General features: G+C 37.3%; 3 protein-coding genes across 3 annotated transcripts; 2 read left to right on the plus strand and 1 right to left on the minus strand.

Annotated features, from left to right (window-relative positions):
- Positions 2,178 to 9,143, plus strand: LOC109711650. Its single transcript, XM_020234798.1, has 17 exons — positions 2,178 to 2,449; positions 2,557 to 2,719; positions 3,225 to 3,361; positions 3,884 to 3,987; positions 4,084 to 4,179; positions 4,915 to 5,005; positions 5,402 to 5,522; positions 5,602 to 5,801; positions 5,992 to 6,083; positions 6,157 to 6,212; positions 6,539 to 6,628; positions 6,739 to 6,838; positions 7,463 to 7,567; positions 7,674 to 7,743; positions 8,310 to 8,464; positions 8,548 to 8,602; positions 8,680 to 9,143. Exons 1-17 carry the CDS (start codon positions 2,239 to 2,241, stop codon positions 8,769 to 8,771), a joined length of 1,938 nt encoding a protein of 645 aa, XP_020090387.1. The 5' UTR covers positions 2,178 to 2,238; the 3' UTR covers positions 8,772 to 9,143.
- Positions 9,700 to 12,273, minus strand: LOC109711651 (F-box/LRR-repeat protein 14). Its single transcript, XM_020234799.1, has 2 exons — positions 12,064 to 12,273; positions 9,700 to 11,344 (listed from the first exon to the last, which is right to left on the minus strand). The coding sequence occupies exon 2, from the start codon at positions 11,319 to 11,321 to the stop codon at positions 9,906 to 9,908; it is 1,416 nt and encodes a 471-aa protein (XP_020090388.1). The 5' UTR covers positions 11,322 to 11,344; positions 12,064 to 12,273; the 3' UTR covers positions 9,700 to 9,905.
- On the plus strand, positions 13,200 to 16,532 carry LOC109712180 (hydroxyproline O-arabinosyltransferase 1-like). The gene is made up of 8 exons (XM_020235605.1): positions 13,200 to 13,700; positions 14,583 to 14,650; positions 14,733 to 14,934; positions 15,041 to 15,138; positions 15,231 to 15,300; positions 15,390 to 15,461; positions 15,619 to 15,732; positions 16,044 to 16,532. Exons 1-8 carry the CDS (start codon positions 13,254 to 13,256, stop codon positions 16,110 to 16,112), a joined length of 1,140 nt encoding a protein of 379 aa, XP_020091194.1. The 5' UTR covers positions 13,200 to 13,253; the 3' UTR covers positions 16,113 to 16,532.

A 16,998-nucleotide genomic window follows, 5' to 3' on the forward strand; every position in this document is an offset into this window, starting at 1 on the left:
TCCGCCTCCGCCTCCGCCTCCGCCGTTCTCTTCGAAAAGAAAGAAAAAGTNAAAAAAAAAAAAAAAAAGAGAGGAGAGAGAAAAAGGTATAAGGGCATTTTGGTCAGTTTGCTGAAAAATCGGATCGAATCTACAAAAATGAAAAAGATGACCCACTTTTGCAAAAGCCCAAAACTAGTGAATTTTTTATTGCAAATTGGCCTTTTTCTTTTTATCTTTTGGTATTTGAATGGAATAAAAAGGAGTATTTAAGTTACCCTTTTTTGTCCTCATGTGCCGAAGATGCTCTTCTATAACTTTCCTAGGCATTTTAATTATTGTAAATTTAATAATAATTTAAATTTAAATAAAAAAAATGGTTTTTTAAGCCTTTTTTTTTTTAAAAAAAAAGGTAGCTTTTTGTTGGGTTTACAAATTTTACTTTTTCCAACTTTTGCATAACTAATCCTCACAATTGGATAGTGTTGCAATTTTTTTTTCAATATTATTAATTCTAATCTTGCTCAAAGTATTTTGCTTATTTCTTAAAATAAATTTCCATTGTTTATAATGGAAACTAAAATATGTATTTTTTTTAGGGTTAATGTCCTACAGCTCCGTATAAACAATATCAAATAACAAATATATTCCTATAAAGTTCAACTTTTCATATTATTCCTGCGAATTGCTCCTCTGGTATGTTACCATTGGAGCATTGTTTATTTTTCAACAGAAGATAAGTGAAATGATATTTTTATCATTATAAATATGTCACTCCAAAAGCTCAAACTGTTAGAATTATATAGAAATATCCTCCCAAAATTTTTTGATGATCATTTTCATTTTTTCTGCCATCACATGTAATATAAGAGAGGTAAAAAAGTCAATTTATCTCATTCACTAATTAAAAATAAGTATTTCACTTATGATTAACTATATTTTTCTAACGGATCCTAACAACAGGGTATATTCAAAAACGTTAAGATTTTTGTAGTGATAAATATGATAAGTTGAACATTATAGTGATATATTTATTATTCGATATGTTTACAGAAAATTGTATGCAATTAATTTTTTTTTAAGATAAAATGATTGCTTCTGCTTATAAGCAAAGCAAGTATTGAAAAAAAAAAAAAACAAAAGCTAGTAAGAGAAATGGATTGAGACCAGCTAACTACTTAAGTTGAATTTTTTTTTATTATTAAAAAGAGCCATGAGAAAAATAATTGGATTTTTTTAAAAAAATATATTATTTATTTGCTGCCTATTATTTAATTTTGTTGAGCTAAGTGCATAGGTAACATTTTATCTTTTTTTTTAGTATGACTATAATAATATTATTATGATTACATATTACATGGGGCCTAGTTTTATAAATAATCTATTTGATTTTCTCAAAAAAAAATAATCGAAGGACTGTTTTTATAATTATAACATTTTCTCAGCCTATTTGTGAAAAAAGTGGTCCGTCGTTAATGTGCCTAAGGTCCATAAAAGATGGGCCTAAGGCCCAGTTTCTGGGCCTGTTTCAGAATCTTCTATAGTTGAGGGGGGTCTCCATAACATATGGGTAGGGGTGTCAATGAGCGGAACACGAGCGATCTGAGGCCGGCTCGTGTTCTCCATAAACGAGCCAAACACGAGTTGACTCGTTAAAATAGCGAGCCGAAAAATTCAGCTAGAGTTCAGCTCGTTTAACGAACCGAACACGAGCTGGTTTATGCACAGCAAGTTAAAAGAATTATGAAGAATACGTATAGAAAATAAATTTATGAGATCTTATCTATTTGATTTTAATCTAATAGTTAAAATTTTACATATAAATGATATTTTTATAATTGAGTTGGATTTTATATTTAGGTTAAGCTAAAATTCAAATAATACAAATTTATTATATATATATATATATATAAAAATAAATAATATATATTCGAGTTGTTATCAAGCTGAATACGAGCGAGCTGATCCGAGCTTATGTTCGGCTTGTTTATTTAAACGAGCAATTCGATCTCGAACTCATTTCGACTCATTTCGAGCCGAACACCCCTGTAGATTGGGCCTGGGTTGATAGTTGAGTTAACGGTGGGATTTCAAAATGGAATATCATTGAGGGGTCTCTGTGCAGTTTTACCGATTCGATTCGCTCCGCGTCTCTCTCTCTTTAGAAACTTCCAAGGAGTTCCAGAGACGCGCGCAAAAGCTACTACACACACCGAATCCCCCTCTCTCTCTCTCTCTCTCTCTCTCTCTTCCCCTCCAATGGCGCAGGAGCCCTCCTCCGCTGCTCCCTCTCCCTCCCTCGACGACACCCTTCGTCTCCTCCGCGGCGACCGCGACGAGCAGAAGCTCGCCGGGCTCCTCCTCGCCTCCAAGCTCTGCGGCGCCGGCGGCGACGGCGCCGATGCCGACGCCGTCATCAAGGTCTACCGCGCCGTTGGCCCCCGCTTCCTCAGCCGCCTCCTCATCACCGGTGACCCCTCTCTTTCTCTCTCTAGAAGTCTCTCTCCCCCTCTCTCTCTCTCTCTCTCTCTCTCTCTCTATCGTGCGATTTTGCTGATAGGGGTTTGGGGGACGCAGGGATGGGGAAGGGAGCGGGCGACGCGAAGGGCGCGGAGGAGCGGGAGGCGTACCTGAGGCTCGCTATCTCGGTACTCGCGGCGTTCGCTAGGGTTCCGGAGATCGCGTCGTCGGAGGGGATGGTCTCGGAGGTCCCTCTTGTGGCGGAGATCGTTTCCAAGGCGTAAGGCTCGTCAAATCCTGTTCTTTTGTGGGTTCTCCTCCTCTTTATTGGGGAAAGCTTGGATTTTTGGACTAGTTAACTATGAATTGGAGTAGATAATTTGGTAAAGTTGTACTTGGACTTCTCAGGTATTGGCCATTTTGAAATAAACCCCTTAGCTAGTTTCCTTTTGATTGGAACCTTGTCAAATTTTGATTCTTTTGTCTATACTTTTCATCAATTAAATTAGAAGTTTGGTTATTTTAAATGTTTTCTATGCCTTTTTGCAGCTAATGGAACTATAGATTTTGTTAACTCAGTTAATAGCTTTTGAAGTTGTTAATGTTGATAAATCCTCAAATCAATCTAAAAGTAAAAAGTTCAAAGTTTGAGAGGGTGCCAATTAAAAGAAAATTAGTCGAGGGGCCTATTTATAGTTGAGGAGGTGCTTATACATTTCTACTGAACAACTTTTGCCCGCAGTGATGAGCTTTATTTATCTAAACTTATCTGGGAACATATGCAGGATTGACCAATCTATTGTTGAGGAATGCTATGAATTCTTGTTGTTGGTTGCTTTGGCTTCTGAAGATGGAAGAGCTAAATTTTATGAGCCTGGAGTTCTGGACTTGCTAGCTTCTCATATCTTGAACCTACCGGACGGTAATTGCTTTTTATTTAGTTATTTATTTATTTTATCTTTGCTTGCATTTATTTGTGTATTATGATTATTATCTTAGTTTGAAGGACGACAAACGAATACTGATAAGGTTAAGTAGTAAACTCAAAACTAAGTTCAGGACCTATTTTAAAAACACTACGGTTTGGTAATAAATCAAACTTTTTGGAGTTCAGGTATCTATTTCAAAATTTGCTAAAGTCAGGTAAGATTTGTACGTTTTTTAACCAATTTTGAATCAACTTTGTTTGGTCATAGTCATGTCCTTTATCATGGTTTAAAAATATAACTCTTTTCATGCAAATTTTGTACATGTTGTGTCAGTACAATGTATTATAAATGCAAATAGTTACTATTGCTTCTGAGATCAGGTCACACTATGCCGGGGAAAATGAGAATTATTTCCTTGTTTTGTATATTATAGCTGGGCTGTTTACTATCCCATTTTCCTTTGATTCTTCATTTCTACTCTCTTGTTATAACCAGCAGATGACCGTCTATTGCAGGTTCCCGATCTTTAGAACTTGCTGTTCGACTTTTGGAGCTGCTGGTGAACAAGCTTACGATAGATATGATGAATGACGAAAACCTGCAAGGAATAGCATCCATGGTATATATGGGAATAGTGAAGCACTTTTATCGTGCTAGTTTAGGCTTATAATTTTTGGACCTTATAAATAACAGGACGAAGCTTATTGTGATTCAGGTGGCTTCCCTTGCTAGACTCTTTGCCGTCCTGCACAACGCCATTAAATTTGACGCACTGCACATGCTTAGTGTTCTTCTATCCCAAAAAGATACTGTAAGCATGACTTCTTGTTATCCTGTTGGTGTGTTAAAAATATGGGTTAGTTACGAGTTCTTTGCATCTGGTTCTGCTTTCAATTAACATCTTCAAAGTTCAGTCGTAATAATTTAGTTTGTGAGTAACAACTAAGTCCTCTATTAACCCTCCGTTAATCTACCATCTAAAAGAAATGCCATGTCAACATCTGAAAACTGAAAGCTATTTAAGTTATTTGTGTATTTGCTTTGCAATAGTGATTTGGATTGTACTTTCGAGTGTAATGATCGGATAAAAACTAGTAACAAGGAAATGTCCTATGCACTTACGTATGCTCGGTTATATTTTCAAATCATCATTCAGATTTCAGAGGGCTCTAAGATCATGTTTAGCGCTGTACAGTGCAATGTAGAGTATATATAGGAGACTAAACAGATAAGAGGTTCATAACAGGTTGAAAAAGTCTTATTTTTGCTTTTTAGAATGAGATATATTCCATTATTAATTAACTGTTATTCTGCTAATCTGCATTATGGCTGGGTGCTTTGTGTTGATAATGGTTTTTGTAATTCTTTCCTATTTTTCCCCATTGAAAACAAGCATTGGTGTTTTTGCAACTCTTGTCAAAACCATTGTATGTCGTCCTACCTTCATTTATTGTTTGTCCAGTACAGCTATATGAAATATCATATTTTGGTTAGCGGACAAGTTACTATCTGATAGCATGGCCTAAAATTCCTTTCTTTTATGTAGCCACTCCATGATGCTCTTAGGTCAATGCCAAGTCGAATTTCGGCGGCTCATATACGTACCGGCATTACAGCTATTCTTCAGAATCGTGTTGGTATGCCTATGTTCTTTATTTTTAGTGTCAAAGCATTTCTGTCAGTCAAAGAACAACCATTGTTCTGAAATTCATGCCACTGCAGGCACATGCTCAATTGAATATTGCTTTTGCTGTTTGTTTTTTCTGAAATATTTTTTTCTATTATGTAATAGATACATATTGCTATAGGTAGAAAGGAAAATCACTTCTGCCTCAAGTTGTACCCTTAAATTTTTTCTTGAGAGTTGAGGCCATAAAAGATGATTTTTGCTGGCAAAAGAGGTAGAAACAACACAAAGAAGAATAAGCTAAGAAAGAAACAATGAAAAAAGAATTTGTCCAAGAAACAGTAATCTTTGTTACAAAATTTGGAGTTTGAAAATGGCATGTACTGTCCTTTCCAAACGTGTCTAGTTTCCTCTGAAAAGCTTCAAGCTCTTCTCCTGGCTGAGTGCATGATGTCTATACTTGGTGAAAATTGGCTGCTGGAACAGACTAACATACCCGAAGAGCAAAAGCCCATGCCTGTTGAAAAGTAAGTAAAATTTTTCTACAATTCTTGAGATTGTGTTAAAACTTATTTAAACCTATGTATTTAATTTGACTTTTTGTAGGTTTCTACTACTTGTGCTAGAGTCAGCAAGGATTGAAGTTGCTGTTCTTCTCAACGAACTTGCTTACTCAAAGTATGAATTATCCAAAAGTTCATCTAATGCTGAAGAAGCCATCAAGCAGAAGCAGCGCAGTTTGGCTATACCATTTTCATTAATTGAGAAAATAGTCAAATTGATCTCTAATGTTAGTGGGGCAGAAGGTAATTTATAGCATCTTCGACTATGTTGCACCTTCTATACCTAGCGTATGTCGCTTCTACATCTTGTTTAGCTAGAAATTATATGCCTTTTCTTCAGTTAACATCTTGCTCTGCACTTGGAAAAGCCCTTTCTTCTGTTAACATCTTTGTTAGGGCATTTTTTTAAACTGCTCTTTCCATTTCTATTTAGGTCTATATATCAGTGAAAGTACTATAACAAAAGCAATTGCTGGATTGAATGAGACTATCAATGCTGTATTAGATTTTCTGCAAGATTCGAAGGTAAATATCCTGACAATTTTAGATGTTAAAAACTCTAGTCTTATAAAAGAAACTTACAGATGTCAAGCTGTAGGATCATGGACAAAGGAAAGGTGATGATCTTTTAGCTGCAGTACGAATAATCGGAAGGTATTACACACTTCTTTTGATATTCATAACTTTCATTGTTAAAAGAATCCGATTATCTCTAGCTATCATCAGCTCCTTCGGTGAACACATGAAGAATGCGATCATTTCTAAACATAGCGTCAAGTTCGTGAGGACTTTTTATTGGCCGTCTAAACATTTAAACTTCACGGCCTACGTGTCCAATGAATGATTTCCGTCTAAATTGTTATCCAGTTTGATGTGAAATGATTCTACCACTGATTTTGTAATTGGATTATATTTACTTTGCTGCAGCCTATGAAAAACTTGCAGTATATTCTATTCAACTTTTGATCATATTATTCCAGTTATCTTGCAGAAGCTCCCTATGCCTGCAATCAGAAGACTCGAGATCTCTTGGAATATATTCTCTCTGTTGAAGGTGAAGATGAATCAAGGTTGGTTATTCTCTCATTGATTCTTTCTTGCAGTGAGTATTGATTAATGTCGTCTATTCATTCTTTTTAGTCGAAAGGGCTTATAGTTTGTTCGTATTGCTTAATGACAGCCCCTTCTATTCTGTCTGCTTCATGCTTCCAATGTTGTGCCAAATAACTATGGAGGTCGAGGGATGCAAAACCTTGGTTTCCTTTGGAGGACATAGATCTGTAAGTATTTTTTATATTTTATACCATATGCACCACTTAAAGTATCTCTATGCTTGCTTACAATTGACATCCACTATCTTCTTCCCTGTGCTAAACTGAAATCGGTGATAATGCTTGTTTTGGTTTTAAGCTTGCACCTATTTCCTGTTGCTTACCTCAAGGAATATATTTTGATTTTATTCCTTTGTAGTTTCCCAGATTTATGTGTTGCATCATTGTCCTTTATGGGTATCTCTTCGTGTGAGTACGAAAGACGTTTGTTTGTTAAATATGAATATTAAATGCAGACATAATTTGTTTAGTCTCCAATTTTTTATGGGTCGCATTCATCACTATTTCATCTTGATATGCCCATATTTAATGTCATATTACTCTTAAATATGCTATATTGTCATACTGTAATCTGGTCAATTTATTCTATTGCAATACAATGGTTGAACATAATTTTGTTTATTGATCAAAGCCTTTTTCACGCTTGAATCTATCTTCATCAATATGGTTTATCCCTCCATATCTGTAATCTGGCTCATTTATTTATAAATTGAAGCCTATATAATGCATTTTAAATTTTGACAATCGAAAGGGAAAGCAGAAAAGTGAACCTTTTTGCTTACATATTTACAGGTTGTGAACTGCCTTATAAAAATGATTGAGCAAGATGCAATGATGGTTGAGGATAATGGGACAATATTTTTGGCATGCGACACCATTTTGAACTTTCTGTCTAATGTAAGTGAAACCATTCGAGAAAGCTTTAACTTTTGGCAAGAACAATATTATGATGATAATTTTCCAGCCACTATTCATATGCGTAAGTGACTTCTCATTTTTACAGAGAACGGGCGTTCAAGTTCAATTAGAACCTCACTTTGTCAATCTTCTACGGACGCTAGCTTTGTGGGCTGGTATGGTGTTTGCTTCACTACTCTCATGTTGTGTTTCATCCGTTATTGTGTGAAAGAAAATGCAATAATTCTATGTTCGTCAAATTCGAGCGTACATTTTGAAACAAACCTTTCGAGGCTTAATCTCTCTATATAATATGAAATTAAACTGTTATCATATTATATTTAGGGATTTTAGGATCAGCTGCGTAATTCTGGGTACCAAGGTACATAAGTCTATGAAAGATTATTCTTGAGGTATGAAAGGGTAGTTTAAGATGAATGTGTTGATGACTTATCCATGATATTTAACCACCTTCCGTTCTGTGGAAAAACATAAAGATAAAGATACCTCACTTGATAATGAGACGAAGGAAAATTTAGCAATTTATGCTCATTTATTTAGTTAAAACTTAGATTGAGAAACTTAATTATGATTGCTGCCAATGATATTGCTGAAAAATAACCCTCATAATTTCCACTTTGGTTCTGATTTTCATATGATGGAATGGCTCATCTGCATGAAATTTTTTCTTTAAGATTTTCTGCTAATACTGCTATATTCATCCTGAACATGATGGCCTTAGGTACTACTAATGATCCATCGATTATCATGATGGCTTCGAGCATATGCACATTGATATTTGACCTAACGTCGGAGGAATCTCTCTTAAACCGTTCCGATTTTGACCCCAGAACCCTCGAAAGTTTGTCGCAACTCATCATCAGAAGCTTGGATCAGGTTATCAATTCCTTTCTATTTTTTTTTCTCTGGTCAGTGTTCGAGGACCGGTCACCAACAAATCAAACCCGACTTAATTGCAGGACATAATCGATGAATCAAGGGATCATAGCGACTTACGACAAATAATTACTGCAGGTTCAGAAATAATTTTTTCCCCTGTTTATATATATATAAGGAATCATTCTGTTATTTGACGTATTATACCTTTTCAGGTTATAGAAGGTGGGCTGAGCGGTTCCCGAGCGTCAGAAACGCCGTCGAACGTGCAGTAAACATATCAACTGCTGGTGCTATTCCATCATGAAACACTGCCAAATTGTGTTTTCTATCATCTGAGGCAGAAGAACAGTTTGCCGCACAATTTTCAGCCCCATGGAGCTTCCGGCAGTTGCATATCGAGTCGATGTGCATGTCAGATAACCAGCTGAATTACTACTACATCTTTTGATTTGTGATCGACTGCTGCGAGCCGTATTTTCATGATGCTTCTGCAAATACCTTGAAGCCGTCGGTGTCAGTCACTTTATACCACTAGCAATTTAAGTTTGCTGTACTGTTTATATCCCTTGTAGGTTGATATGATGTAACAAAAATATGGCATACACTTGCATAAACTCTTTGTTGGAAGTATAATTTAACATTTATGAGATGTTCTACCTCGCATGAAATTCAGTAATTTAGCATCACAGGCAAAATGAAATTCTCATTAAAGATCATACTTTGGTGGAGTATCACCAACCTTTGTTTATGTTGTTTTGCAGTAATGGACTAGTAGATTCTAGTGTATCTTAATTCAATATATAAATGGAGGGATGATTATGCGAGGGCCGTTCGATTGTGACCTGGTCAAATCCAGCTCTCGAGTAGTGCAAATGGATCCGGGTTGATGGGGTTCCCGCCCGATTTGCCCTGAATGGAGCAGTTGATGGGGGTCAAAATAAGGAAAAAGTTAAACATCCTGAATTCGCTCCGATCCGCTAGGAAAATAAAGTGAATTCGTCCCGTTTGCATTCCTATGCTCGAAACAAATCCTAAATTTGTCCCGTTTGCATTCCTATGCTCCAAACAAATCTAATTTCGCCCCAACATGCGAAACCGAGCACTAAATAGAGGTAAAAATAGAAAAATAAATAAATCTATCCCGAATCGACCACTACTCCTGCCTCTAGATCTGTCCCGTTAGCACCTATTACATATAAAAATATAAAAACAACATTCTTTATCAATTTAAGTTTCTAGAAAATAATGATTATTTCATATTATTTAATATGATATCAGAGCAAACCCGATTTCCTCCCATATAAACAATTTCGAGTTCCAACATAAGTAAAAATATTATATGCAATCTAGTTACCTAAATAAGCTCGGGAAATTTTGCTTCTGATTAGAACATGCTCCCTAATCTACAAACTTTTTGTTCTGAAGTAAGAAACATGTTTCAGTACAGCCACGCCGAATCCTGCGCATAAGAAACAGATCTTGCAGCCCCTCTTACACCTTCCTCAGATATCTGAGGGCAGTCTTCAACCACCAAAGACTCCAACTTCTTCGAGTCGACGGCCGCCTTCAGCCCGAGATCGGTCACCCCCAAACACCTGCAGAGCCTGAGATGAGCCAAGCGCGGGAAATCCACGACACGCCGCATCCCCACATCGCTGACCTCCTGGCACTGCGCGAGCTCCAGCGTCTCCAAGAACGCCGCCGAAACAAGCGCTTCCATTCCCGCGTCGTCGAAAAAGCACGCGTTGTTGAGCACCAGTACCCGAATCGGACAGCTCTGAATCAAAGTTGAAATGCCCTTCAGAGTAAAGCAGCAGAAGTTCGGGAAATCCCCGCCGACGAAGGATAACTCGACCTCCTCGAGCATCGAACATTCGCTAGCGAACGCGATGAGACTATCGTCGGTTAGCAACCGTGTCGAAGCATTGCTCACCGGACATGGGGACAGATATTGTAGAGGGAGGCGAAGCGCGATGCTTCTAAGGTTCTTCGAGCTCCGTGATAGCGCGATCATATCGCGGTCCCTAGTACCAATGCATGTCTCCAAGCGAAGCTTCTCCAACGCGCGGTCGCAGCTCCCTAGGAGGTGCGAAAGCACCCTTCCCGGCTCCACAACGCAGTTCGTCAACCTCAACTCCGTCAAATTCTCGCATTGAATGCGACACTCGGGAAAGCCGTCACTCGCCGCGGAGAGGTCGTAAACCTTCGGACACCGATAACACGAGTCCATCTCGAACTCGAACCTCTCGAGCTCGTTCCACCCCGTGCCGAGCTTTATAAGGTCGTCCTCGCCGACGGCCCGACAATTCTTGATTGCGAGTTCCTTCAACGACCCGAATTTCCCGACATACTCCAACCACCCGACGCCATTCACCTTCATGCACCGGACGAGGCGGAGCGCGGACAGACTCTTGCACCCCACGACGACCGAGAGAACCCCGTTAGAGCTAATTGCGGGCGCGAAATTCAGCTCGAGGGACGTTAGCTTCTTGCAAGAAGCCAAGTGCCCGAGGCCCGCGTCACTGACGAAGGAACAAAAGCTCAAGGTGAGATCGGCGAGGGCCGGGCAATGGCTCGACAGTGCAAGGAGCCCTCTGTTATCGATTTGCTTGCCCAAATGCGACATCCAACCGGAGTAGACGATCTCGACTTTCGTCAAGTTCGGGAATCGGATGCACAACGAAGTCAATGCGTCGGTAGCCGGGTGGAGGCCGCAGCCAACGCGAATGAACTCTCTTTGTTCTGCGTCGAATGCGTGGAGGCGTTTCGACGCGAGAGAGAGGGAGTTTCGATCCGAAGTTCGGGTAATCCTCTTGGTGATGTCCAAGAGTAGTGGCTCAGGAAGATCCTCCATTGAGAAAATTGTGACTCTAAACCCTGGTAGTAACATGAAAATTCGCGAGTAAACATTACAAATATAAGCTTAGTCAACTTCACAATATTATCAATGAAAGCTAGCTATCAAGGGTTGTTTGGTTACTCGAAAAAGCATGAAAAACTGTTTTTCGAGGAAAAAAAAACACTATTTTAGAAAAATTACTTTTCCTAGGAACTGAACAGACGAAAAATACTTTTCCAGAGGAAAAACTATTTTCCGTAATATTTACTGGAAAACTAAACACCTCCTTACAAAATATGGAAAGAGAAAAGTAACATTTTTTTTCTTTTTATGGGAAATGATTTGGTTGTCACAAGTTATGGGAATCAACTACAATCTTAAACATATAGATTTGAGAAGGATTAGTTATTTCTATGCAATCAAGGCTCAATAATAATAATAATAATAATAATGTAAAAGGTAATAATTGGAAAAACAAATTGAAGAACAACAAAGGAAATGGTTATAGAGTTTCCCCAAATCTAAGCTTAGTTTTTAGAGGGGAAAAAAGAGAGAATTTTTGTAGTTTTACAGCTAAAAAAAAAAAAGAGAATCAGCTAATCATACTAATAATCTTTTTTTGTTAAAAAAAATCACCCTTTTTATTGAAGGAAAAAGAAACTCAGATTCTATCATTACCAAAAATAAAAAAAGTAGGAACTAATTAGAAAACTGAATCCAAATAAAAGAAAATCTGAGAAAACCCAGATGATATTACCTTATAAAAAATCCCTCTTTGAAGCTGAAAAAGATCTCCTTACTTCCTCCTCCACACTCCTCACTCTCAAAAGGAGAATAATTTGAGATTGGTTTCATGCAAAATCTATAAAAAGATCATTTTTTAAAAAAAATCATACTCTAAGATATAATTAAGTTCAAATTTTCTCATATTTTAGATTAGGAAAAAGGGGAAAGAAGAGGAGCACAAGCATTTCTCATTTCTCTGTTCCAGAGAGTGAAAACTAGAAGCATCTGATAAGGGTATTTTTGTAATTTCAACCAAAAACTGTGCCCCTGATTGAATTTTTTTTTAAGCTTTGGAGATAATCTTTTTATTTTCAATTTTGACAATTAATTTCTTTAAAATTTTATTAAATAATTTAATAAATTATTGCATTTCTCTATAAATATTTTGCACCTAATCTTATAATAAAGTTTTGAAATATATCGAAACATAACTCTTCTATTTCACTATTTTAAAATAATACGAATCAAATATAGAGAACACCTAACTTAGAGTTTATTATGAAATAGCCTCCCTAATTTTTTTAATTGAGAACTTTTCAACATCCATTTTTTAAAAATTAGATAATTGTCAAAAAAATTGCAAATTTTTATCAACTTTATCAGCATTTAGGAAATGAAATGGACTAATTAATGATTGACAATTAATAATTAATAGAATTATTAAATATGATAAGTTTTTTTTAACTCAATTAAGTATGAAAATTTAAATTAAAAAACTCGTAGTTGAGAGAGTTTCAATTAAATAATAATAATAATAATAATAACAAAAAGGTTATTTTAAAATAAAAAAATATTAATTGGATATTCCTTATAAGAATATATATATCTTACACTCAAAGATTTAAGAAAATTACAAAAAGCGGGATATATATCTTACAATTCGCTATTCGTCTAAGAATCATCATTTTTCTTATTTATCACATTTTTTTTAAAAAAAATTTACTGTAATCTATTTACACTCTTTTTCTCGGGGTGTAAATAGTAAATTCCCATACAAATGAGGCGTTTGTGTGACAATTTCGTATAGTTGGGGGGTCTTCCTGTAATTGTTCCATCGTCGTCTTCGTCGAATTTAAACCAAAGAGGAAAAGCAAGGTACCATTTTTGTTCCCCGTCGCTCTCTCTCCGCGAAGAGAGAGAGAGAGAGAGAGAGAGAGAGAGATGGGTTGCTGCGGCGGGAATCGCTTCTCGTGGTCGCTCCTCCTCCTCAGCTTCGCCGTGGCCCTCGTCACCTACAACCTCCTCCTCGCCTCCTCCCACGCCCCTCTCGCCTCCGACCACCGCCTCCTCCTCCCCACCACCACCGCCGCCGCTTTCACCCAGCCCCGCCACCGCCCCTTCCTCTCCTCCGGCGACGGCGGCGGGGCGGAGGAGGGGCGGCCGAGGCGGCGGAGGGCGTTCCACACGGCGGTGACGGCGTCGGATTCGGTGTACACCGCGTGGCAGTGTAGGGTTATGTACTACTGGTTCAAGAAGGCGAAGGGGAGAGGCGGGGGCGATGGGGAGATGGGGGGGTTCACGCGGATCCTGCACTCGGGAAGGCCCGATGCATTCATGAATGAGATCCCCACCTTCGTCGCCGATCCGCTACCGGATGGGTTGGATCAGGTATTGTGGCTCTTCTAGTTTGGTTTTGTGTGTGGATTTAGAGTTTTAGTTTTTTGTTCGTTATTGCTGTTCATAATGGGAATTTAGGAGCAATTGGTGCTCATTTGGGGTCGAATTGGGTGAATTAAGTAAAAAAAAAAGATGCTTCTTTGTGAAACAGATTCTCCCTTGGTGGATTTAGGGTTTAGTGTTTCAGTGCCTGTAGCATATTGCTGTTGATGATGAGAATTTGGGAGTAATTGGTGCTCCTTTGTGTTCAAACTGGGTAAATTAAGTGAAAAAGTTGACTTTGAGATGCTTTAGGGTTTAAGGTTTTATTACCTGATAATTATTGCTGGGAATAATCGGAATTTACGAGTAATTGGTGCTACTTTGGAGACAATCTGGATAAATTAAGTGAAAAGGATGCTCCTTGGTGAGTTATTTTGGTGTTTTTTTAGGTTAGATCTTCTTCTGAATGAAGCTTACTTATGTGCTTAACTGAAATTATATGCTTAGATTCTTATAAATAATGGTGAAAATGAGCTGTGATTCGTGCCATTTTTTTCCCCCCCTTTCCAACTCTTTGCATATCTTGGTTATTTTCTAATTGTAGACTGGTAGAAAGTAAAAACAGTGATCTTTCTCCCAAAGTTCCATAGTTTTGTTGACATTAGTTTTAATTTCTATGATTTGGCATGTGAAAATGATCTAGGGATAGAATTGGCCTATTTTGCTAGTTCAATGTGAAAAATACTTTGAGATGCAGCGATAATAATGCCTATTTAGTATACGGTGCCTCACTAGCTAGTATTTGGTCACTTGTGTAAGCATTCCTTAAGTATGAACTTGCCGTTCAAACCAGATTTTATAGTGTTAACTGGATGCTGTCTTCAATTTCAGGGTTACATTGTCCTTAATAGGCCTTGGGCATTTGTTCAGTGGCTTCAGAAGGCAAATATACAAGAAGAGTAAGTTCCGCATGTCGTATTCTCCCGATTTGAATTATTTGACCAATTCGGATCTCTTAAAATAGTGGTTGATTATCCGCAGCTATATCTTAATGGCAGAGCCTGACCATATAATTGTCAAGCCTATACCAAACTTATCAAAAGATGGTCTTGCAGCTGCTTTCCCATTCTTTTATATTGAACCCAAAAAGTATGAACCCGTTTTGCGTAAATTCTTTCATGAAGACAAGGGGCCAATTACTAACATCGATCCTATAGGAAATTCTCCTGTCATCATTGACAAGGTACTTTTTTTATACGTGCCTCGACTACTGAGGTTTTTTCTTTTTTTTTTTAAAAAAAAATTCTATATTCACCTTTATCTTAATGCAATATCTGAAAATGGTTTAGGAATCTCTTATGAAGATTGCACCTACATGGATGAATGTTTCTTTGGCAATGAAAAAGGACCCTGCAACAGATAAAGCATTTGGCTGGGTGCTTGAGATGTAATTATTTACATTGTTTTATGTTCTTTTGACTTCGTATTAGTTTTGGTTTGTCGCTTATGCATCTGATTTCATTGATCTTTTAAATACAGGTATGCATATGCTGTTGCATCTGCTCTCCATGGAGTTGGCAATATTTTACGCAAAGATCTCATGATTCAGGTCTCATAAAGTGACGTTTTCATTGTGTTCTCACAAGTTCGAAGCTTTATTTCTGGATTACCTCATTTATATTTTCCTTCCATTTAAAGCCTCCTTGGGATTTGGAAGTTGGGGAGAAATTCATTATTCATTATACTTACGGATGTGATTATGACATGAAGGTATTACACTTTTATTGTCCTCTCCAAACTGTCAAATTTCTTGTTTATTTGATATTTCATTTACACATACAAGAGAAAATTCACTGATTTGAGAAGGTTTTAACTACAAGAGAATTGCCTCTTTCGTAATTATATCTAGTCTATTCACATTTAATAGGGAAAGCTAACTTACGGGAAAATTGGAGAATGGAGATTTGATAAAAGATCATATGAGGGCAAGCCACCTCCCCGTAACCTGCCGCTACCTCCGGATGGTGTCCCTCAAAGTGTGGTATAATCTTACAACACTTGTACCAGGATGTTTAAATGTTTAGTTCTCTCTATATATTTTTGGCTCTCTAGATCATTGATTTTCGTATATCAAGGCAATGTTTTCATTGCTATTCTTGCTCTTAGACAATTAGCGTCTTTTAGAAGTTTTCTACTTTTGACTCTCATTTTGGATTTTCTTGTTTAATTCTTTTCTTTCGTCTTTTTAGCGTATTTCCAGCTATAAATCATCAACGTATCAGGTTCTATCATTTCTTTTTCCTCTTTTGAAAATTGCAAGACCATTAAATATTAAAGAACCTTTCTCTTCAGGTGACTCTCGTCAAGATGGTCAACGAAGCGACGGCGAACATTCCTAATTGGGATGCTTTCACGGGGTGATTCCAAATATTACAGGAATGTCTTAATAGCTTCTGCTCTTGGGGATAAGAAGCTCTGCATATAATGATATCTCAAAGAAGGATAAAACATATACAAATCCTGCTGACACGGCGAACGTGGAAGTGGTATGGATGCGTCCCTAATATTCTCCCAGGAAAGGTCTGACGCTGGGCTAATTATTCTCGCCTTTTTTACTTGAATTTTCCTTATTGAATCTTTGGTATAGTAGATTACGACATCAGTAGCAACATAAGCTTGCGAAGATGGAATAAACTGCATTCTCGTTAACCATCTTGGAACTCCTTTCTCAGGTTATAATATATACAGAGTAAATGTGTGTTGCCTTTGTACTTGTTAGCCATAAAGTTAGTCATTTGAAGTGACAAATAAAAGCAATTTACGGGCTTAATTTTCGCCGAAGCTGTTGTAGGCATTAAACGAGATTACCGTATATCTACATACTAGTTGCTATTAAGTTCTTCAGCGCCTTGTTTATGTGTCAAAGGTTTCGTCCGCTTGACTTTCTCCGAATCGTCTAGTCAAAATCTTGCTTTTGGATCTCTTATTCTTTCGTATTAGTATCCCAATGCTTAGTTGCATGCCCAAAACTAAAATAACCATTTGTTATTCTAATTATGCAAATGACAAAGGTGATTATGAAAAGGAAGTGCTATTACTGCTGTAACAAAAGTTTCACCATGTCATACTTTTTAGAATCACTGTACAACCTTATCATTGATGGTGTATGTGTTCACTTCTTGGTGTTTAAGCCTATTGAGCTCTACCTGGGCAACTATACTGTATACAATACTTAAAATCAACAGGAAAGGAGAGTGATTCATAGCTGTAGCTCATCTTTCAACATTTACAGATGACTACCTAAGAA

Source organism: Ananas comosus, linkage group 6, assembly GCF_001540865.1.
Source record: "Ananas comosus cultivar F153 linkage group 6, ASM154086v1, whole genome shotgun sequence".
NCBI classification, from domain to species: Eukaryota; Viridiplantae; Streptophyta; class Magnoliopsida; order Poales; family Bromeliaceae; genus Ananas; species Ananas comosus.